The sequence below is a fragment of the Muscardinus avellanarius genome, assembly GCF_963383645.1.
Source record: "Muscardinus avellanarius genome assembly, chromosome: 2".
Taxonomy (NCBI): Eukaryota; Metazoa; Chordata; class Mammalia; order Rodentia; family Gliridae; genus Muscardinus; species Muscardinus avellanarius.
This window is the reverse complement of record NC_137787.1, coordinates 24,181,555-24,205,266: the sequence shown is the minus strand read 5'-3', so window position 1 is coordinate 24,205,266 and position 23,712 is coordinate 24,181,555. Positions and strand designations below refer to the sequence as shown.

General features: G+C 38.6%; 1 protein-coding gene across 1 annotated transcript in view; it reads right to left on the bottom strand.

The window, feature by feature from the left end:
- The window catches only part of BARD1 (BRCA1 associated RING domain 1), a gene marked incomplete at both ends in the record, with an annotated part of 80,370 nt that extends 57,536 nt beyond the window's left edge, over positions 1–22,834 (bottom strand). The window contains 3 exons of the mRNA XM_080689331.1: positions 5,789–5,937; positions 10,916–10,972; positions 22,692–22,834. Coding sequence (XP_080545457.1) covers positions 5,789–5,937; positions 10,916–10,972; positions 22,692–22,834 — 349 coding nt within the window. The remainder of the gene's footprint in view (positions 1–5,788; positions 5,938–10,915; positions 10,973–22,691) is intronic.
- Positions 22,835–23,712: the final 878 nt, after the last annotated feature.

The window sequence follows — 23,712 nt, the reverse complement described above, 5'->3', positions numbered from 1 at the left end:
TTATCAATATAGCAGAAGATGGTTAAATCTCTAAAACTGAAAAATCACTTCTTTTGTCTATTCTTTCACCTTGTTTTTTTAATGTAAAAATTCTATTTGAATAAGTAGCTTTACCTGGTAAAAGCACCTTAAGCAAGTAAGAAAAAATTTAAAAAAATACTGGGTTTTGAGAAATAATATTTAACTGAAGGAACTTTGCACACTAAATATCAAACTATATTCTAAAATACTCACTACTCCCTTTTGATTCTGAGTCTGTTACACTGGAGACAGTGAACCAATAAACCCAGCTAGACAAAAGTATGTATCTGAGTAAAAGCAGACCCTCCTAACACCCTTCTTATAGATTAAGTATTCTTTTATATCATACTAAACGTCACTTGGTCCACAAAGTGTTACTGAGACAAGATCTTGGGAATCAAAACATCAAAATGTAGTATACATTCACATAGAGACTTTACATCTAAATTCAACAAAGTCTTTTCTTTGCAGTGATAAGTAGTTTTCAAAACCAAGTCATTTCTGATATAATCTGAAGTCTAGAGGAAAGGTCAAAATGAAATGTTATCAGGACTACTTCTTAAGACTCAGTATTACAAAGATTTAAAGGTTAACCCTCAGGTAATCTGAAAACATTTTATTGTCTACAATTTATTTTAAAACAGTTGATGGGATTTTTATTTTAAAAAAAAGTCAAATCCTAAAACCCTCAATGTATATAAGACTTATGAAATACAGAAATGAACACTTACAGAAAATTAAGGCAAAAAGCAATACTGACTAAACACCATTAATCTAAAAAAATTTTTTTGAACTCAGGTATACATATTTTCTAGCTTATAAAGAAGTAAATGAAGAGAGCACATGTTCCTGTAGTTTATATGTACCAAATAATAGTAACTGATCATTCAGTAACACCTTTGCCTAAGATTTTATTTCTTCTTCTTCTTTTTTTTTTTTTTTTGGATGGTACTAGGGGTGGAACCCAGAGGCTTCCTACCTCCGGGCTATACTCCCAGACCCATTTTATATTTTATTTGGAAACAGGGTCTCACTAAGTTGCTGAGAGCCTCACTAAGTAGCTGAGGCTGGCTTTGAACCTGCGCGATCCTCCTGTCTCAGCCTCCCAAGTGCGGGGATGACAAGTGTGCGCCACCACGCCGGCTCTGGCCTAAGATTTTAATTATCTAATCTGGTGTAACTAAGCAAGGACAACCAACAACTACAAACATGATGACAAACCGTGAATTTTATGCAGCATATCTAATATAAAGCTGAAAAAATCAAAGGCAACACTGGTGCGAGAACTTAAATCATACTGTTAACAGCTACAGTGGTTTGTAGGGTTGAATGTTTCTAAGCATGATAAATCATTCATTTTATGAAGAAAAATATTGCTCCTATTTTTAATGATGACATTTAAAAGAATTCTATTCTCTGAACTTAAATATTTCAGAGAGCACCAGAATAATATCGAGGAACTGAGATGTACATGTTACCATGGAGCTGTTTAGCCACAATTTTTTCTTAAAATTTGATAATAAACTATAGAAAAAAAGAAGCAATTAGAAAATGTGATTTCGCTATCATTAATCTACATCAAAGGATTATAATGATGTACATTGTGTGCCTTTCACATTACTCTCTATTATAGGTTTCACAACAGAAGTTGAGAAATCTCTTTGACTTATCTAGTCCCTTATTAAAAAATCAAAGAAAAGTACTTTGCTTACCATCTGTGTAACATTAACGCCTTCACTGAACAATGATTATTTTGTAAGTTAAGAAGTGTTTAGTTCTATTTTAAAAGACAACAGAACATAGCTATTCAAATGTTCATCTTCATCTATTATAAAAAGTGATAGCACATATAAAAACACCATGTAATCACTTCAGAAAGACCAGCATCTCTTACTAACCCAGAAAGCAGAGTAGGAAATTGTTATCCCACGAAAACACAAAGTATGTTTTTAATGTCATCAACACCAACATGTTCTACAGAACTCGACCAACACCTGCAAGGTCGGATTTAATATCATAGAGTTCAAAAGAAAAAAAAAATTAACTCCATAAGTAGAAAAGCAGGTTATGTTATAAAGAATAAGGTAAAAATCATCCGTAAGTGGCTGTCAGAAAAATTTGACAACCTCTTCTCTTTAGAGTACACTGAACCAAGAAAAAGCTGTTGATTGAGAAGCTCATTTTAGCAAGTATTACTGTAACTCTGTCTTCTCTATCTCCAGAATACCACATACTACGTCCATGATTTGACAACTTCTTCCTAATTACCCACCTTAATTACAGTAATTAGATATTTTATAGTAAATGCAAGTAACCAGGTTCATATGGATGATAAACTATGAACTGCAGGTTTTTTAAAAGATAGAGAAAATGTGAGAGATGTTCAACCATTCTGCTTAATTCATCATCTTCAACACATGTTCATTTAACAGAATTATATGATTTTGAAGCTAGACCTTAAGAATCACTTAATCTAACACTCTTATAATGAGATTGTTTTCTAATCTCCTTAATTATAAAGAGGACCAACCATCATTTGCTACCTATTGGTTCCTTTTACCTATTGTACAGTTCACCTTCTACAATTTTTAGTTTTAGAAGTGATAACTAGGTAAACTAACACAAAGGTACTGCATTATATATGCTAAATAAATAATTCCTTATTTATTTATACTAAATAAATGAACAAAGAAAAATGCTCTAAATAAATCCTGAACACCTCTCAAAGTGGGTTTGTTTTAGGGAGACTTTGAAGAGACATTGGTGACAATGCAACCTACATTGAGATAGAAGAAGTTTTTCTACTATGGAAATCAACGTATCTAGGTAGATCCATTTCAGTATGCTTACACTCTAGATTTATTGCCATTTTGCTATCAAGGTAGCTGAGGGCATTAACATTATTAAATGATTCACGTAAACCAAAATCTGTGAATTTGTCTTGAAATTATTTTAATTAAGACAGTTTTTAGGATATTAGTCATAGCACTGCCAACTTTTATCCATTGCAGTTCAGTAATGTTAAGGAATACCTAAACTTCTAGCATATACACAAAATGTAATAAAAAGAAAATAATAAGAAATTTACAACATGACTATCCTGTGCAACCTGGATGCTTCATCTTCTCCCCTACAGAACAAAGAAATTAAAGATGACCCTCTGACCTCCTAAAAATTCTGATCTGTGTTATCTAAAAGGTGAAATTCAATCCATCTTCACTCATTCAATGAGGTAATGCTGAAGGCAGCACTGCTAACTTCTAGTCAGGAATAAAGTGATTTTTCCTTTTCTCTCTTTCTATGGTGCTAGGGATAGAACTCAGGGCCTTGCATTTCATTCATTACAATATGGAAAACAAATGGAAAATGACCTTTTGGAAAATGAATTAAGTAATTCTTCCAATATCACCTCCACTTAGATCAAACAGTATTCTTAAAAGCTTTGAGTCCCACGCAGAATCCTATTCTAAACTCAACTTTCCCTAATCTTCTTTAACAATGAATTATTATGGAATTTTAAACTCCATGGTCTAAAAACAGAAAAACTATACTAATGATTCAAACATCACTAATTATGGAAAAAATTTAGAAAAGTCAATCTTCTTTGTACTCCAATGTACCCAGTATGCCATAATCGATAGCAGTTCATCTACAAGGTTACTCCACCCTCCTACCACTTTATGACCAATCAAAATGTCATATTATGTGCTAAATTGTATTTGTATGCCTTCTCCTGTTCCCTAAGTCTTACGTGGAATCCCTTCTGTCCCTAGTACCTCAGAATGTACCTTCATTGGAAAGAGCATCACAGTAGATAATTAGTGATGAGGCTGGGTTGGAGTGGAGTGGGCACCTAATGCTATGTCTGAAGTTCTTATTTAAAAAGAAAAAATTGATAGTCAGGCTTGTGGCGCACACCTGGAATTCTAGGATGTGAGAGGCTGAGACAGGAGGATCGCACATTTGAGAACGGGGTATTATTTGACCTTTTGTCAAAATAAAAGATAAAATAGGGCCGGGGGTATATTCCTCAAAGGTAGAAGGCCCTAGGGTCAATCCCCATTACCGCCCCTTAACACACACACACAAAGAAAATTTGATACATAAGTCATCCAACAGGACAAGCCTGAAACGATTATTTCCCAGACCTTCAGTGAACAAACCCTACACATACCCTGATCTCACACTTCTAGCTTCCAAAACTAAAAGACAATAAATTTCACTTGTTTTAAGTACCGAGTTTGCCAGACTTTGTCATGACATCTCCAGTAAATAGAAAGATAACTACATAGTAACTTAAGAGTCAAATCAAAATACTAAGATGGTTTCAAAATAGCATCCAAATTTGTGTGCATGGCAATTCGTCCTAACAGAATACATACCTTTAAGAATCTAATGAAAGCCACTTTCACTCAGACATGAACATTGCTCATACTGTACAATTCACTCAAGGGGCACGTTGATCCCTCCCCATCCCCTACTACAAGCACTGTCAAAAGATGCCTGGATTCTTGATTGATGGGAGATCACACAATCTTTTCAAGTAAAAAATACACACTATCAAGCATTGTCTCTGAATATAAGAGTTCAGATGAACCAATGACAAAACTTTTCCTCATTGTGTTCTTAAAAACGTATATTATCATTATTAATATATTATATATTAATTATATTACTAGAACTAGTAATATTACATAATGAACTATTATTTTTCTGAAAGATTTTAAAAATGTGCATGTACCTATATCAGAAAATAAAACTTTATCACTATAGCCTATTTTATCACGAAAAATAGAGTCTACTACAATGATCCAGAAAAAAAGATGAAAATTTTTCATAGGTAGACTATGATTTAAATTCTTTTAAAGTATGGACATCTGGTCAATAAGACTCAAAGTATTTCCCTTGTTTCTTTATTTTGTCCAATCAAATTGATCTTTAGTAGTTGATACTAACACATTATATCAGAATTCAAAGAGCAAGAGATTAAAAAACAAATCCAACAATTTAGTATGAGCATTATCAGTCATTCATGGCATCCTGCCAAGCAAAAGGTTCTCCTCTAAACACACACTAAAATGACATAATCTGGTCAATAAAAAGACAATTCCAATATCCAATTATGAAGATTCAAAACACTTTCCCTTCTTTTCACAGCTAATTAGTTCTCAGCAGAGAGCACAATGGGAAGATACATAGTTAATACACAGAGTCGAAGAACAATTTGAAAAACATTAACCCCCATTTAAATAGAAAAGAAAATGTATATTAGATTTTTGCTCTTTCAAAATGTGCTCAACTAATTAATTCAGTCTAGAAAAGTGATCCATGAAAGGATGTTGTATTCTATCTTGCAAAAGTGTATTTAAGTGAGTTAAGCACTATTAAGGACAAAATCACTATTCCATATATATTCTGCAGAAATGTCATAATTGTAAAAAGCAGCCAGTGTAGAGTAGAGGAGCCTCTAGCCTGATCATCAGAAGGAGTGGGCTCTATGCTTCAGTTACTAACTACATATATGACCACAGGCATGGTCACTTAACCGCTCTGGACCTTGATTTCTCATCTAGAAAACAAAGGAATTAGACTAAATTATCTCTGTGTTTCCTGTCATCTCTTCAAACAATTCTCCAAAAACATAGTAACAGTAAAACACTATAGATTTTAAAATATAAAGCATGTCATTCAGAATTGCTGATTAACCTTTTATATTCTTCAATATAAATTTAGTTATTTCACTAAGAGAAAGAGGGATATTTCTCACCTGAAGGCTTATTGTCATGTAGCAAATTGCGAAGCTTACTACAAAGCTGGATCATGCTGTCCAATTGTCTGTTTATCTTGACATCTAGTATCCAGGCTGGGGTGTGACACACTGGACATCCAGTTCCAAAGCAGTCACTCACACAATTGCTTGAAAAGAAATTTTAAACACCACACATTTAGCAGAATTTAAACTAAAAAAATAAACAGTTTGAAAAGAAGTAAATGAAGAAGCAGAGATTGTTCTAACATATGATGGTCAAGTGTAAAATATATTTTATTTATAAAATAGTGTTTTAGAGTACTATATACATGTGTAAAACCTAAATCTATGAATACTGATACAATTTGCTGTGAAGAGAATTAGACATCTCTCTACACAATTTTTCCTTCCAAACACATTTATCGCATTTAAAGGGTGAGTGTACAAGAAAAGATATAATCAGAAACAGAATCTAATGCAAGGTGGCCATGCCTACTTCAACCTCTCCTAACCCAAACCTTAGTGCTCTACTTAATGGAATACCTAAAATTAGTGCAAATAAGACTGAAAAAGTATAAGTATCTTTTGTTGTCTTTAGACAAACGTCTAAAGGTTTTAAAATATTTTTTGAGAGAAGATCCTTGGTTCCTTCAGATAGTTTTGTGATCTGTTGATTCAATTACCTCAGGTTGTCTAAGCATCATAGTTAAGACAGAAGGGTTTTCCTAACTTTTGGAATTATAAGCCTTTTGCACAATTTTATGAACACATATACAGAATCCTGAAATATAAGGAGGGGCTGTTTAACAATCCCTCCTATATTCTATCTGTGAATTTCAGAATAACAATATTCCTTTCTTAGCCTCAGATAGGGGCCCACAGGACTGGGAAATGCATTAATTGTAAAGGCCATGTCTCCCCCAAGCGATGCATTGTCATGTGACCCACTCATTGGTAGCAATAGGACTCTAACAATATAAACTATTTTTAGACAAAACCTGTGACATTTCTAATGTTTGAATTCTTGGCTCTCAAAAAACAGTTGAAAATAAACCTGCAGCCCATACTGGCACTAAAAGAGATCTTTGAGATCATCCAGTTCAATAAAAGTCCTATTTATTTGCCAAAGAACATCTCTAGGTTTGCTTGTAGTTAAGACCTCTACTTGAGACGAGCACAGTAGTGTGAGCCTCAGGGGGCTGAGGGCGGAGGATCACGTGAGCCCGGGAGCTGACGGCCAGCTTGGGCAACAGTGAAACTGCCATCACAAATCAGAACAGAAAAAACAACAAAACTGAAAAAAGTAAAGAACTCTAACTTGGAATACACACACACGCTAACTACTCAGGCAATTTATATCCATTTTCATGCAATACTTATTTGAAGAATACCAGCAAAATACAATCTGAAATCCAGTCCTCAAGAACTGCCAACACATTTTCAAATGGAAAAACAGGAGATTTGGTTAGTTAAGCTACTTATCCAAAAATTGCACTAGTACTTAGAGGTGTTTGTTTTTTATAGAGGCTGATCATTCCTTATGTTAAATTCCTTATGTTAAGACCCACAGTGTCTCAGAGTTTGGAGATTTTTAAATTTTCAGACTTTACTGGTTGAACAACCTTAACTTGAAAACCAGAAACTTTTTGAGTATCATATCAAAAGTCTCACATTTCAAAGTATTTTATATACCATATTTCTGAATTAGGGATGTTCAATTTGCATTTTATGTTCCAGGATTATTTTCAATTATGAAGTAGATAATAATCCAGAATGCTAGAGAAATATTTCCCTTCTCAGTAGATCTATATACCTCAGTAAACTAACATTTCCAAAAGAACAATGTGATATAAAATTATGCTGGATAAACATCAATCCAAAGTACTGGATAAACTTTAGAATTCAATGTAAACAACAGGACTATATGAAAAGTGGAATAAATTTGGGGATTTAATGTACACAATAAACAATGGAATATAGTATAACAGTACAAAATATTATCAATATAGCTTCATATTCCACAGTGAGACAAACCTAAAAAATCTGGCACTTGTCAAGTTTTGGTAACAGTACCAAGGATGAATATCCATAATTACCAAAACAGCTATTACAACACTCAGTTTTCCAGCTACAAATATAAAGTATGATTTTCTCTACATACTGCAATACTCACATACCCACATTCACACACATAAAAAAAGTCTTCATGTTCCTCAATCTTGAAGAGTGTAAAATGGTCTGAGACCAAAGAATTTGAGTATTCCTGCCATATGCCTTCTAAGAATTTTACCTTAAAGACAGCACATGGACTACATTTGTCAGGGATTGGCATTTAAGTATAACCATCCCTCAGTATCCACAGAAGAAAGTTCCAGGATCTCCTGACCCATGACCTGGTGAATATCAAAAATCTCTGGATAAATCTCATATAAAATGCTGTATAGTATTCTCATAGAACCTACATACAGTCTCCCATACACTTTACATCACCTACAGATTATTTATGATACCTAATGCAATGTAAATGCTATGAAAATAGCTGTGATACCATATTGCTAAGGGAAGGATGACACTTCTTTTAAAAAAATATTTTGATCTGTGGTTGTTGTATGCATGAAACAGAACCAGTGGACACCGAGGGTAAACTGTACCCTGAAACTACCAAAACATTCAGTATCTGCCTTGCCCCACCTGCCTCAGATGAATCAAGCTTTATCAAAATCATCAGTTTTTGTAAGTTAAAATCTGCAAAGAATGGAAAAAGCTGCCCTAATTTTTGGCATCACATAATCAAAACAAAAATGAAACTGAATGAAATGTTCATGCTCTATACACATGACCATTTGATGGGCCTCTTTAAGTCACAGAGCCCTTTAGAATCTACATTACATATTTTGTATACAATTTCTTGGATTTCATTATGTCCTAGGAGGTTTGTCATCACCTATTGTTTATAGAAAGAAAACCCAACATGCATCAGCTGAAGCAAAGTAAATGTCCTGGCTGGAGTGGGGTAGAAGTGAGCATTAATTCATTAGGGGATCAAGGGAGGTATGGGGGGGGAGGGCTGATATGTAGGATGAAGTCGGCCTCAAAGTATGTTCCATGTGGAAGAAATAGTGAGCTAAAAGTCCTAAGGCAAGAGTGAGTTTAGTGTTTGATGAACTATAAGGAGAAAATCACTGGAGAAGGATGAGCCAGAAGGAAATGAAGTCTGAGAGACATGTAGGATACAGGTCATGTACAGTCCTGTAAGACCAAGTAGAGTTTGGGTTTCATTCCAATTGCAACACGAAGCCTCTGAAGAATTTTAAGAAGCATAATACTGTAGATACATTTTTAAAGAATCACTGACAAGAATGCAGAAAAATGGGGAGTAGGTGGTGATGCCACAGAGGAGAGCCCAGTTATGAAAACTATCACAACAGCCTAGGGCAGAAATTACAAAGGACCAAAACATAAACCGTACCAAATGGAAAAAGGAGAAAAAAATCAAGATTCAGGGCACATTCTGATGTGGAGCTGACAGAAGTTAATGATGTGGGCAAGGATAAAAAGAGAAACCAAGTATGAACTGTGTTTTTTTATTTTTTTTTTTTTTTGCCTTAAGCATATTCAGTAGTATCATTTATTGTAATGAAGACTATCTAGGCAGGGACAGGTTGAAGGGAATGATGATGGAGAGATCTGCTCTGAACAGCCAAGTCTGAAATGCATTTTTATTATCCAAATGCAGATATCAGGTAGGCAGCAGCCCCACTCCCTAGCCCACCTCCTACTTACATGTCCCATATAAACAGATCCATATTTCTAGAAAAAAAATTAGGACCCCAGGCAGAGCCTATCATACATGCTCAAACCACTGACAGCAGAGTTATATTCTTTTCCTATATGCTTAAACTTCAGAATTGGTATAAAAAAAAACTTTCATACCCATTAGTCCCATACTGAGACTGAAAATAACAAAAAGACTAATTCAAAAGAGATCCTAGGTAGGCTGTCTCAAAGACATTTAAGACATTTACTTAATCTTTTTTTTTGGGGGGGTGGTACTGAGGGTGGAACCCAGAGGCTTTCTACCTCCGGGCTATACTCCCAGACCTATTTTCTATTTTATTTGGAAACAGGGTCTCACTAAGTGGCTGAGAGCCTCATTAAGTAGCTGAGGCTGGCTTCAAACCTGTGCGATCCTCCTGTCTCAAGCCTCCCAATTGTGGGGATTACAAGTGTGCACCACCACATCCGCTACTTAATCTTTCAATTGATTTTTCCTAAACAAGAAACAAGATGAGATGAAAATACAATCTTCTAGACTATAATCCAGGGCTTTCACAATATAATATAGCATGGATATAATTCCACAGTAACTGTTATGGATTAAAATATGCCCCCCGACATGTTGAACTCAACCCCCAAAGACATGTGAATGTGACTTAATTTGGAAATAGATGATCAAGTTAAGATGATATCAAGGTGAGCCACAATCTAAGGAAACTGATATTCATATAAAAAAGAGGAAATTTGGGGAAAGAAATATGCACACAAGAGAGAATGCCATGTGAACAGGAAGGCAGAGAGGAGAGACACATCTGCAAGTGGAGGAACAGCCAAGACTGCAAGCCACTCCAAGAGGCAGGCGAGAAGCATGGACAGATTCCTCCCAACACCTCCACAAGGAGCACACACTGCCAACATGCTGATCTTGGACTTTTAGCATGCACAGCTACAGACAATAAACTTCTCTTCTTCTAAATTACCCAGTCCTAGGCACTTTGTTAAGGAAGCCCTAGGAAATCAATATAACCACTCTTAAAAACTAGACTTTCAAAATTTTCAAAGTGCAGACTAAAAATCAGAACATTTTCTAAAAAGACACATTTGATTATATAAAAGGCATTAATTTTACCCAAAACTTAGCAAAGCAACTGACCAAGCTTTGGTAATCTGAACATGTTATCCTCTCTAAGCTTTATTTTCTTATTTGCAAATTAAGACAGTAACAAAGATCAAAATGATATTATGGTGGTATGTTACTTTGCAGACTAGGAAAGTCATCTAAACATGAAATATTATTATCAGAATGATTACATGGTTATTATCTAGCAGAAAATACAGCTATACTATATATTTATCATAATTACTTACCTGCAGAAGATGTGCTCACACCCTCCTAAGCACACAGGCTCCCTCAGAATTTGAGTGCTGTTTGAAAAAAGGAAAATAGTCATGACTTAAATTATTGTGAGATAAATATGTTATGCCCAACATTTCACAAATCCAAGGCCTAACACTATCATATTTTTCTTCCTCCAAACAGAAAATAGTAAAGATGTATTTACTTGGAAAGCTATTACTTTCCTAGTTAAAAATTCTCATAAAACACCTTCTGAATTTAAACAGCAATATCAAACTTAGGACAAGCTGTAATCACTTGCTGAGAAGAGAGAAAGGAACAACTTTGCCCAAGCATCTCTATGCCTCAGTGACAAAACCAACCCCTGGCTGCTTCTCGAACTATTCAAAGTAGAGACCACAAATCTCAAAATGTCACTCACAATTAGACTGACCATGTAACAAAGGGGTTATGAGTGGCTAGGATGCTAGGACAACAGGTACAGTCCAGGACAGCCCCAGGGAAAACCAGAATAGATGGTCACCTTGACCAGAACCCAGTTTCCCATAGCGATTATGTTTCTCGCTACTGAACAACCATCTATGTATCATAGGCGTCTTGTCAAAAAACAGCCATTCTTTCAGTTCACAGCAAGTTGATTGTTTTGTTCTTTGAACAACTGCAAATAGGAATTATCAAGCTGGCAGTCTGTGGGCTGAATGAAATTTACTTACATTTAGACATGAGAGACAAACAAAATATTCCCAATTGATATCCATCAGAATATCTCCTACTTTTAATAGTCCTAAGAAAGCACTGATACTTCCTAATAAAACACGCATCAAGTGACTACACTCCGTGACCCTAACGTAAAAAGTGCACACCAGAGAAGCAAATCCTGTAAAGGATGGACATTTTGTGTGCTTGGTATATTACGCTAACCCTTGGATCTTTAAGTGTTTACACCACTATTATCCAATTACCTCTGTACACACACCATGTATCAATAAAAAACAGTCCCCACATTACATGAAAGATCAAGAGTATCACACTGCATATTTTAATAGATACAAACATTAAAGTAAAATTGGGTATTTAAAGAGAGTGCTAAGAACAGAGTACACAGCCACAACATTATTTTCAAGCTAGTGAAAAGAGTGATCGCTGACATTATAAAAACCATTACTTTTTGAAAGCCCACAATATCTAGTTTTTCTACCTCACTATGTAGAACATGCTGATAAAAATATGACTTTTGTGAGTCTGGCAATTAAGATGATCTTTTTTACAATGTTCGTGCTGTTCCTATAATTTTTGTTCATTGTTTGACTTACCAAACCTAACCTTCACTTTCCTATTCAAGTGTGCTGCAGTCTACCTCACTGCATGCCCTGCCTCCAACTTCCCAAAGTGGTGTCATTACACTTCCTATTACACTTTTTCCTCCTCTTCCTCATCCTACAGTGCTAGAGATTGAACCCAGGGACATTCTACCTCTCAGCTACACTCTCAGTCCTTTTATTTTAAAATAGAGTTTTGCTAAGTTTCTGAGGTTGGCCTTGAACCTACAATATCCTCATATCTCAAGTACTAAGTTACTGCCACCAGCTTTTCTTTCACTATCATCCTGGCCAAACTGAAATACTCTACCTTAAGAGAACTCATCACATATCAGAGCTCCTCGGATTCTATTTAACTATTAAAGAGTCATCCTCACCACTATCCTGATTCTGCTGAGCTCTTCCACACTGATAAATGCCAATATACAATGCTACACTGGTCCCAGAGTTCACTTGTTATTAACACTCAGGCTATGAATAACAATGACAAAAAGAAGGATCTAAAAACTTTTCCCTGAAAAGTCAGTAGCTCCAAAAATGATGTATTAAGTGATCTATGATTTAAAAAAAAATGAACACATGTCTATGCAAAACAATCTTCATGCTCCTAAGCCTCCTTAGCCTCACTGGACTACATGGTAGGGGCCTCTTCTACCTCTCCACAAGTAATCTTCCCTTCCCCAGGCCTCAGGGCAAAGGACCTTAGTCATCCTTCCTGGGATGGGCTGCTGTCTTGAGCTTCCATACTTCCCCTGTCTCCTAAAGTGCTGGATTCTCAGTCATTAGTCATCTTTCTTCTATTACATCAAAACATGCACACACAGTATCTCCTCCAATCTAAAGAAGCATCCTTTTAATCCTGCCTCTCATAATACCTTCTGCCCCAGCTCCTCCCTGTCTGGAAGATAAAAGTTTTGAAACAAGTGCTCTACACCAACAAAGTCTGCCTCCTTGCCATTTTGGCTCAACTCCCTCCTCTCTGAACCTCCTCTCCAGAGCACTTTACATCCTTCATTCTCCCTGACCTCTCTGTGAAGTTACACTGACCTTGCCTTTTCTGAAACCTTTCCTTCCACTGAGTTTTAATTTTCTTATAGCACATTGATCTGCCCATTTCAGCTTTTCCTTAGCTGCTTCTTTTCTTACTTCTCAATGTTAGCAATCCCCCCACACCTGCCCCCATCACAGTCCACAACCTCGTCTTTCTGTCAATATCTGACTCATTGTCTTGATTCTGTACTGAACTTTAAATTTCCTTCCTAAGATTACTCTGAACCTTTTATCTATAGTTCTTACCCTTCACCCCAGCAGTAAGATGCTATCATGTAATTAGCAGTGGCTTAGTATCTATGAATAATTGATTAGTAGAACTAATTATTCTAATTACCAAGCCAGACTACATGTTTAAAAGGCTGTTAATAGATGAGTGAAGGCCTGGGAAATGTGAATGAGAAGTATGTGGATGTGTGTGTGCCGGAGGAGAGGGGAATGTTTAGCCAGGCTGGGAGAGGGCAAGGCCAAATTCAGCACGTGTTCAGTCAATAGTTCTGAGGGCAGACACTGCACAGAAGTGGCACTGATGCAGGCCAAAGCCAGACTTTCTGAGAATGGCTAGGGTTTAGCAAAGAAGGCACCCCCAAATAAAGGCATTTTTCTTACAACTAAAAGATATCAAAATTGTAATGTACCCAACTTGAACTCAACTATTCTCCTGCTAGGAATTTATCCTCTGGATACACTAGATACTTGCAAACAAAGAAACCTCAAAATGCTAATTATCATTTATATATGCAAGTTACTCTCAATTTGGGTAAGATTCTAAAAGCTTCCAGAGTTTCAGATATTATAAAATTAACAGGTAATATACATTGTTTAAAAAAGAATCAAAATGGCATAAGACTTCTAAGAGTAAGAAAAGATACTACAGAAGTGGAGACCTTCAAATAGTAAAGTTATTGTATATTTTGAATTCTATATCTATTCACAGTCCATGGTGCAAAATTAATTGGTAATTAGAAAAAATCATTGAGTAAGAAATAAGCAAGTTAATACATAAAGTCTAACATGAAAAAAATCAAGAAATAGGGATATAAACATATTATCTGGAAATATAAAGGTAAATGTCTGAAAAGCTAAAGAAGATGAGTTGTATCTAGAGAATAAAACTCAAGGGTGAGTAGGGATGAGGCAATAAGTGTATTCGTTGTCTCTGTCCTACTGACTTTGTCAACTATGACCATGCATAACTCTAATTAAAAAAAAAAATTTTAGCTGGTGTGATGGCACATGATTGTAATCCCAGCACCTGGGAGGCTGAGACAGGAGAATCGCAGTTCAGAGACAGCCTCAGCTAATTAGTGAGGTACTTTGCTGTGAGATTGTTTCAAAATAAAGAAAATAGGACTGGGGGTGTGGCTCAAAGGCAGAATGCTTCTGGGTTCTATCCCTAGTACAGCAAAAAAAAAAAAAAGGGGAAAAAGTTTTCTAAACATAAAAGCACATGACAAAAATATTCACTCCAACACTGCTTTTTGCAACAAACAAATTTTTATCAATAGGGAATGGTTAAATAAGTCATAAATTATCTTCTTGATGTACAGTATCCTCTTATTTAAGGACATGATACCTATATAAACATAGAGAATCTCTTGAAGGTACACAAGAAATAATCATGTTGCTGAAGAAAAGGATTCAATCTTACCTGTCACTCACTTAGTAAATATTTAGTAACCACATTCTGTTAATACTTCCAAATATGAACATATTATTCTCATTTCTTCTTAATTTAACATTAAATTGATCTTTATAATCTATTATACCCAAGCTATACAATCTTTTATCTTACTACTCCTCAACAAAAGCTCTGCTCTGGCCAGGTGAGCCTATAACAAGCTTCAAATGACCTATGTCCAATTCTAGCACCATGACTTTACTCAGACTATTCTCCCATAAAAACACACGTCTTTCTCCCCAGGGAGTATCTACTTCCAACATATCACCCAAATACTGCACAGACTGGAATAATAAAAGGACAGCAAACAAATAAGCATGAGAATTCTTGGATTTTAGTTTACATGCTATCATTCATGCAAACTCCACACCATGCACGAGACACACAAAGACGACGAAACCGACTGTGTGCCACTTTTCCCTAAAGGGCTTGCAAATCTATCTGGGAGGCTATATAAACCAAATTAATATATAGCTTTAGAGAAGTCTAAAATGTTCTAAAGTCCCAAAGAATAAGAGAAACGGCATCTAGTTTGGGCTCTGGAATCCAATGTTGGAAAGAAAGTATTTTTATTTCAATGCACTGGTTCCTCATTTTCCTTGTCTCCAAGCAGACTGTAGCCCTTTCAGACAAGTGATCTTGACATTCATTTTTTCTGAGCTTCCCCAACCCACCATTACCGGCCTAACACAGTGCTAGATGACAGCAGGACTGCAATATATTCTTAGTGAATAAACCAAATGGAAGACTACATATGAAATTGTATTTGTATTAACAATTCCATCTTACCCTTATCCTATTTTGTTTGATATACATACATATTAGAAAGGAAAAAAATCCAGATGAGTAAGATATTTGCATGGTAACAGGATCCTGTAGCTTCAAAATTCAGCTACCTGGCTCCTCCTGATCTGCAGCCATACTTCTTTCACTTCACAGTCAGTTGACCTGACCAGATCAATGCGGGCAGTAAATGAGAATTTAGGAAAGAACTAAGCAGTGAGAATAAGCTGCTTAGAAGAAAAAAAGCTAGTAAATTTAGTTAAGATTACACTCCTGGGGCAGAATTATTTCTTGACTAAATGGCTCTGCTAAGCTCCCATGAGATTCCAACTGCTACTTAATATGAGAAAGGATAGCTACTCCAGTGCTCTTACATTTTAGAGCATCCTCAAGGTATTTTTAAGTCATGGACCACCGTGTTTAACACGAACATGTCCAAGTGTTCCAAGCCAATTAAACAATCTTATGTTTATCTTTAGGAGAACAAATACGCAGTCTTTAGTAAGTATGGTAAATGGATAATGTCACAGAGACATCTTACTCAGGATACTTACTCTGTATGCCAGATTCAGCAATCACATGGGAACGTTTCAAAATCCTATCTAATTGTTTAACGTCAGTAAATGTTGAGTGAATGACTCAGATATCCCAAAAGTCAAATGAGTAAGAGAACTCTATTAATGCCTGATCATAATAGAACCTATTTACTATAGGAGAACCTGCCATGTAAGCCAGAGAATATCATGCACTCTTGACTCAAACAGTACATGCTGGTTATTCTGTCTTCCATTCCCATTCCTCCAGAGCAAAACAGTATCTAAGTAACTGCTGATCTTCCTGTCCTTTAAAGTCTCACCTCCTGCACATGACATTCAGAAACTGAGTTTCAAAGCTCACAACTAAGCGTTCCTCTCTTCCCTTCTCCTCTTCAGAAATACACCTTCAATTTTCATTTATATGCAGGTAATTCTCAAATTTCCACTGCCATCCTAAAACCTCTCCTCTGAGCCCAGAAATGTTTACCAAAAACTTCACTTGTAAAACCATTTTCTATCTAACCATGATGGTACTCTGATTGTGGCCGTTCTAGCTCTAAATCCCAGAAGAAAGACCTAGGTCTACATCCACCCTGAGGCTAAAGTCACTCTTCAGATATTTAATCTCAGAAAGCTACGGTGGATTTTTGAAGATTCAGGTGAATTATCTAAATCATTCTGGTATTATCACTTTGCAAATGTAATCCTACCTGACCCAAGTTTTTTCATGCATTAATTTCACAAACACTAAGAAACTATGTGTCTGGCACTGTGGAAAAAAATAAAAAGTGAATCTGGCTTGGCAAAATAGCCCACACCTGTAATCCCAGTACTTGGGAGACTGAGGTAGGAGGATTACAGGTTTAAAACCAGCACAAGGTAATTTAAGGAGACCTTGTTTCAAAATAAAAAGGGCTGGGTTTGTAGATCAGAGGTGGAACATCCCTGGGTTCAATCCCCACTACCACAAATAATAAAATAACACAGCCGGGTGTGGTGGTGCACAATTGTAATCCCCTCGCTTGGGAGGCGGAGGAGGATTGCACAGGTTCGAAGCCAGCCGCTCTGTCTTAAGAGACCCTGTTTCCAAATTTAAAAAGTATAAAAATGGGTCTGGGAGTGTAGCCCAGAAGTAAAAGGGTTTCCAGGAACCCCAGTACCACCAAAAACTAAATAAATAAATTAATTAAACAATAACATAAATTTAATTTAAATGTGAACTTTTCTTTACAAAATAGGTAGTATAATTAAAAGAAACAGATATCAGTCAACCAAGATATTACATACATAAATAAACTCCACAAATAACTAAATTCTAATTTGGTGAATTTGATATAAACTGAACACTAATAATCTGTACCCTTCCCTACATGCACATTAAACTTTGACAAAAAGTTTTAAACAATATTTTATACCCAATGGACAGGAATAATGACAAAATCTGCAAAATGGAGGCAGCCTGAAACATCAACTTGTCCCCTTCCCTCAGTTTGGAGATAAGGATGCCAGAGTCCCAGGAAATGAACTGCTCTCTGTAGGAAATGAGCTATGTGAACCAACGATACATTTCCAAGCTATTAATCCACGGATGTGGCTATCTTCACTCATTTCCAAGCTATTAATCCACGGATGTGGCTATCTTCACTCCCTGCATAACTGACCCATTCCCTGTTTCCCTACAATTCTTTTTTAGGGTACTGTCATTGCTAATAATCCCCCCACTGTGACTCCATTTATAAATATTTATCTATACCTCCAGGTCTAATACAAAAGCCCATGAGGCTTTCTCCACCCAAATATACTTCTCCACTTCCCCTGGCCTTCAACATAATCTGCCCAGAACTGTGTGTATATTTTATCCCTTAAAATTAAGTACATAGAAAAGGCATCACATTACCACTAACTAATGCGGTGCTTCAGTGATTTCTTGCTCTACTGAACAACCAGCACCAAAGCAAGCCAATGGAGTGATCATCCCATTAACATGGCTGGCCTGCAGAATGTCTCTCAACAGCCATGAGCCAAAGAGAGAGCTGAATGCTGGGGTCAGGAAATCTACCTTTTATCTTATAAGCATTCTTGTAACAGTATGCAACAGGCAGTGCTCTAAGAATCTTATATTAACTCACTTAATTCCTGGTAAGGAATAACAACCTGGAATGGTAGAAACAATTACTAGCTCATTTTGCAGATAAAGAAGAGGAAGCAAAGCCAGGCGTGGTGGTGCACACTTGTCATCCTGGTACTTGGGGGAAACTGGAGGTTCTCAGGTTCATGAATAGCTTCAGCAATAAGAAGCCCTTGACAACTTAGTGAAACCTTTTTGGAAAATAAAAAATAAAATAGGGCTGAGGGTGTAGCTCAGAGGTAGAATCCCCCTCGGTTCCTCAGTACCACCAGCCCCCAAAAAAGAATCATACAAAGATCAAATACATGCCCAAAAGCACTTAGCCAAGATCTGAAGCCTGGCATTCTGATCCCAAAATCTATGCTCTTAGCCACTAAGCTATGCTTCCTTGAAATATAAAAGAATAAAAAAACTAGTTTGGGCCGGGCGTGGTGGCGCACACTTGTAATCCCCGCGCTTGGGAGGCTGAGACAGGAGGATCGCACAGTGAGGCTCTCAGCAACTTAGTGAGACCCTGTTTCCAAATAAAATAGAAAATAGGTCTGGGAGTATAGCCCGGAGGTAGAAAGCCTCTGGGTTCCATCCCTAGTACCGTAAAAAAAAAATAAACAAATAAAAATAAACAAACTAGTTTGGTTGCCTTCTAAATGACAAGGGATAATTCATCTACTACCCTAAATATTATAAATCACCTTTTGCCTTCCAAAGTGATTTTTTAAAGCTCAAAATAGGGCTAGGAAATGTAGCTCAGTAGGAGAACACTTGCCTAGGGTATGCAAGGCCCTAGGTTCTATTTCAAGCACCAAATGAATAAATAAAAACCCAAAATGCAATTATCATGGGTGCCAAAACCACATATTCCCTCCAAAATATGACAAGATGTCTAATAATTTTAATTTACAAAATGTCATATGACACCCGGGGCTTACATAGGGCAGCTCCTATTATCATTTCCTGCTTCCTTTAGGAATGCAGCATTACTGTGCTTTCTGCCAACCTCTCAAATGATAAGGTCTTCCTGCCTCATTTTCCCAATCTTTAAATAGCTTCTATCTGGTGGTGAGGTTTGGCCCTAACACAAATGTCACATCTGGCCTCTTGAACACTTTCATCGGCTTCACCTTAAAGCCATACTCATGTTAAAGGTCAAGAAACGATGTCCTGTATTATAGCCAAACCACCCTCTCCAGCAAGTAATACTTGCTGCAAAATAGATTCAATGCACTACACAAGACAGGTGACAGCTGGGAACACCAGATAGATGACAGCTGCAAGCTGAATGTGAGGGTAATCGGGGTAATCACTAGCCCACTGGGTAGAACTCTGAAACTCTGTAAAAGGACATTCTGACACAATTTCCAATAACATGACACAGCTCCGAATGGTGGGGAGCTGGAGCAAGAAGCAGACCATCCGGAGTTGCTCCTTTCCAGCCAGGAAGTCAGGTAGCTAGGAGGACCAAGGCACAGGTAAGAAAGGCTAAGCTTTCCCCCTGGGGTAACGTGCAACCAGCCCTGCTCCCTTCAAATTCCGATGGGGCCACACTTGCAGAGACATCAAGAGGGAAGACCGAAAGCATTCCTAAACAGTAAATCCCATGTGAAATATAGAATTTTACATCGAAAGGATTTTTAAACTTAAGACATCTCTCCTGTTAAAACTGAGTAAGCAAACTACTGCTCGTGTGACAAACCAAGCCAGCAGCCTGTTCTCCTACAACTCTTGAGCAAAGAAGTTTTTAAAGGATGCCAGAAAACAAAAACTACAAAGCCCAAAGTATTTACTGACAATCTACAGAAAAAAAAACAACTTGCAGAGCCTTTTGTGAAAATACATATTCTACGAAATAGTCAAAATTTAGTTAATCTATCAGTGGTTTATATACAAAGTAAAAAAAAAAAAATCAGCACTCAATGTCATTTTCTAGCCAACTGGACAAGGTATGTTAAAAGCCTGGGCCTAGTTACTAATATCTACCTTCAGCCCTTTGGTTCTTACCATATTCTCACTTCAGTTAGGTAGAACACATTGGGGAGGTGGTAAAAAGTGAAACTGGCTTTATTAGATTTAGGATAATCTACAGACTATTTATGTAGATTACCTATTTAATAAATTTCAAATAATTCAGCAAGCAAGCATCTTTTCGCATTTTTATGACTTATTAGTTATCATTTACTTCATGTTCATTATCACTCAGCAATTTACATGTATAATTTCATTTAGTTTCCTTTTTCCCATAAAACACAAACTCTAGCTGGGTATGGTATTGCACGCCTGTAATCACAGTGCTTGGGAGGCTGATGAGATAGAATCACTGGTTTGAGGACAACCTCAGCAATGAAGAGAGCCTCTCAACAACCTAGTGAGACTAGTCATAGCTGAAGATGTAGCTTGGAGATAGAATGCCTTAGTTCAATCTCCAGTATCACAAAAATAGAAATGCTCTATAAGGACTGAGATTTGTTTTTAACTAACAAGCCCCTAGTACCCAGAAGAGTGTCTAACACTTTGTAGGTGTCTGGTAAGTTTATTAGTATTATTAATAGTAAAGCCTCACGACAGAATGAGCTAATCATCACTACTTAAGCACAAGAGAATGAATGACTTGGCCCATTCAATAATGTCAAAGCTAGAACCTCAACTCAAGCAGTATTACTCTACAGGCTATGTGAAACACTATGCTTCTATAAAGAAACGTGCCATCTGAATGTCTAACTTTTGTTGAATGGAACATTAATATGCAAACTATAACCCCTTCTGTTACTGGAACTAGAAATCCTAGTTTTAATTTCTTATTCTTGGATGGCTGACCCATGTGTTTTGGAAAAACAAGAATTTATTCAGGTACTCATTCTAGGAAAAATCCCACTTTTCTAGAGTGTGTAAAGATACTATTTTGGCCCCGAGTGGTGGCGCACGCTTGTAATCCCTGCGCTTGGGAGGCTGAGACAGAAGGATCGCACGGGTTCGAAGCCAGCCTCAGCTACTTAGTGAGGCTCTAAGCAACTTTGTGAGGCCCTGTTTCCAAATAAAATATAATAAAGGTCTGGGAGTATAGCCCGGAGGTAGAAAGCCTCTGGGTTCCACCCCCAGTACCACCAAAAAAAAAAAAAAAAAAAAAAAAGAAAAGAAAAAAAGGTACTATTTTGTCAGATATAAAGCTTTTGTCAAACAAATTACATGCAAAAACTCTGTGACAATTAAGTCCTTTCATTTTCAGAGAGAAAACTTCTGTAGCCGAGTGTGGCAGTGCAGGCCCATAATCCCAGCTACTAGGGAGGCTGAGGCAGGAGGATCACAAGTTTGAGACCAATGTCAGTAACTTAGTAAGATCCTGTCTCAAAATGTAACTCAGCTCAGTGGTACAGGACCCGTGGGTTCAATTCCCAGTACCACGAAAAAGAAAAGAGAAAGAAAAGGCTGTTGTATAAATAACATAGCAGTAACTGAGTTCTGCAAGTTGAAAGTCAGAAGGGAAAAAAAAATCAACACAAAGTCCAAAAATAAAGTATGGTCGTGACAGCTACAAGCAGAAAGCTAACCCACCAGAATGATCTTTTTGCCGAAATATTGAGCTGTGCAAACAACAAGTGCTCAATAAATGTGTTTTGGGGTGGGGGGGAGAATGGCTCTCCTTGGGTTTTACAAACCTTCTCCAGGTTCTGTATTAGAAAGAGCTACTTGGAAAAGAAACAAGAAGTCCTACTCTTGAAAATGTCTTCGGGTGGAACAAACTCCTGGGAGGAGGGTAGGGATGTAGCTCAGTGGTGTAGCTCTGAACCCACGCCACAGTCTATCAAACCAAGAAAATGAGAAGTAGCGGTGCCCACCACACTCTACCCGGAACAAGGGTTCCCAACACTCCACTCCGCCCGCCAAGGCTGCATGAAGATGCCCTTCAACTCGGAAGGCCTGAGCCGCGGCCCCAGACTGGGCGAGCTGTGCGGGCATCACCTGCATCACTAGGACCCCAGCCCAGAGAAGCGCTGCAGCCTCCGCCCCACTCCAGCCCCACAGATTCAAACCCCGGAGGCGGAGCCTGGGGCGCGCGCTTTTAGCCACACCTCCCCGGGCTCCGCTAAAGTTCCAGAACTAGCGTTCCACTTGGGATGGGGGCCAGAGGCTGCCCAGGGGGTGGGAGCGGAGCCCGGGAGGGCCGACAGGCTCCGATCGCGGGGGGGTAGTGACTCTGCCCCGCCCCGAGGCGGTGCGGGGTCGGCAGGAGGCAAGGCGAGGGTCGGCGGCCGTCCCGCCCGGCGAGGGCCGACCCAGGCCAGGTCCCGTCTTTACCATCGCGAGCAGCGCAGCAGCTTCTCCAGGCGGTCGAGCGCGGCGCGGCTGTGGGCCCAGGCCCCTCCGCCCGCGGGCTCCATGGCGGGCTCGGGACGCGGCTCGTTCCCCGAGCGGACCCTCGGCTGCCGGCTCCCCCGCATCGCTCGCCGGCACCGGCAGGCTCCTCCGAGGGCGAGATCGGCCCCGCTGGGGCAGCGCCGGGCACGCCGCCGGTCCCGCACCGGACCCGGCCGAACGGTTCCCGCGTCTGGGTTGGCGGGACTTCGGGGACCGGACGGGACGGTGCAGCGCGCGGGGCGAGGGGCGGGGCCTGGAGGACGCCGAGCCGGGTGGGCGGGGCCTAGCCGGCGTGCCCGGGATGGGCGAGAAAGGGGCGGAGCCAGGGCGTGCTGAAGATAGGGCACGCGGCGCTCGAGGGCGGGGCCACAAGGCCAGCAGAGTGGGTGGGGCCTTGCTGGCGCATCCCGAGTTAAGGGAAAGGGAGGGGGTGCCACAAGGCAAGCGGATACCGGGTGGGCGGGGCTGAGGCACGCGGAAGTCCGGGCGCGTAGGGGCGGGGCCACAAGGCACGCAGTGTCTGGGAGGAGCTACAGGAGTTGGCGGGAAAGGGGGCGCGGTGGAGACGCGCTGAATGCCCGGGGGGCGGGGCCTCGAGGCCAACCGGGATCTGCCCCAGGAGTCTGTTCCTTGGGGTTCTGTAGTGCTGGTATCCTGGGCCGATTTTAACTGGTAGAAAATCACAAAAGAAGAAACTTTTAGTTGAGCATTACCTAGGGCTGAGGACCTAGCTCAGTGGTAGAGCACTTGCCTAGCCCGCTCTAAGTCTTGACTTCCACCGCCAGCACTGCACTGTAACACAAAAATAATTTTGACAACTGTTGAATTTGGAAAAGCTTTATCCATAACACTGAAGGTACCACTGTATTTTTCCCTATGTAACTTTTTTTCTCCCTCCCCCTACCCCAGCTGTCTGTGAGGTATAAGAGCCAAGTAAAAATAAAAAAAGTTTCCATCTTAA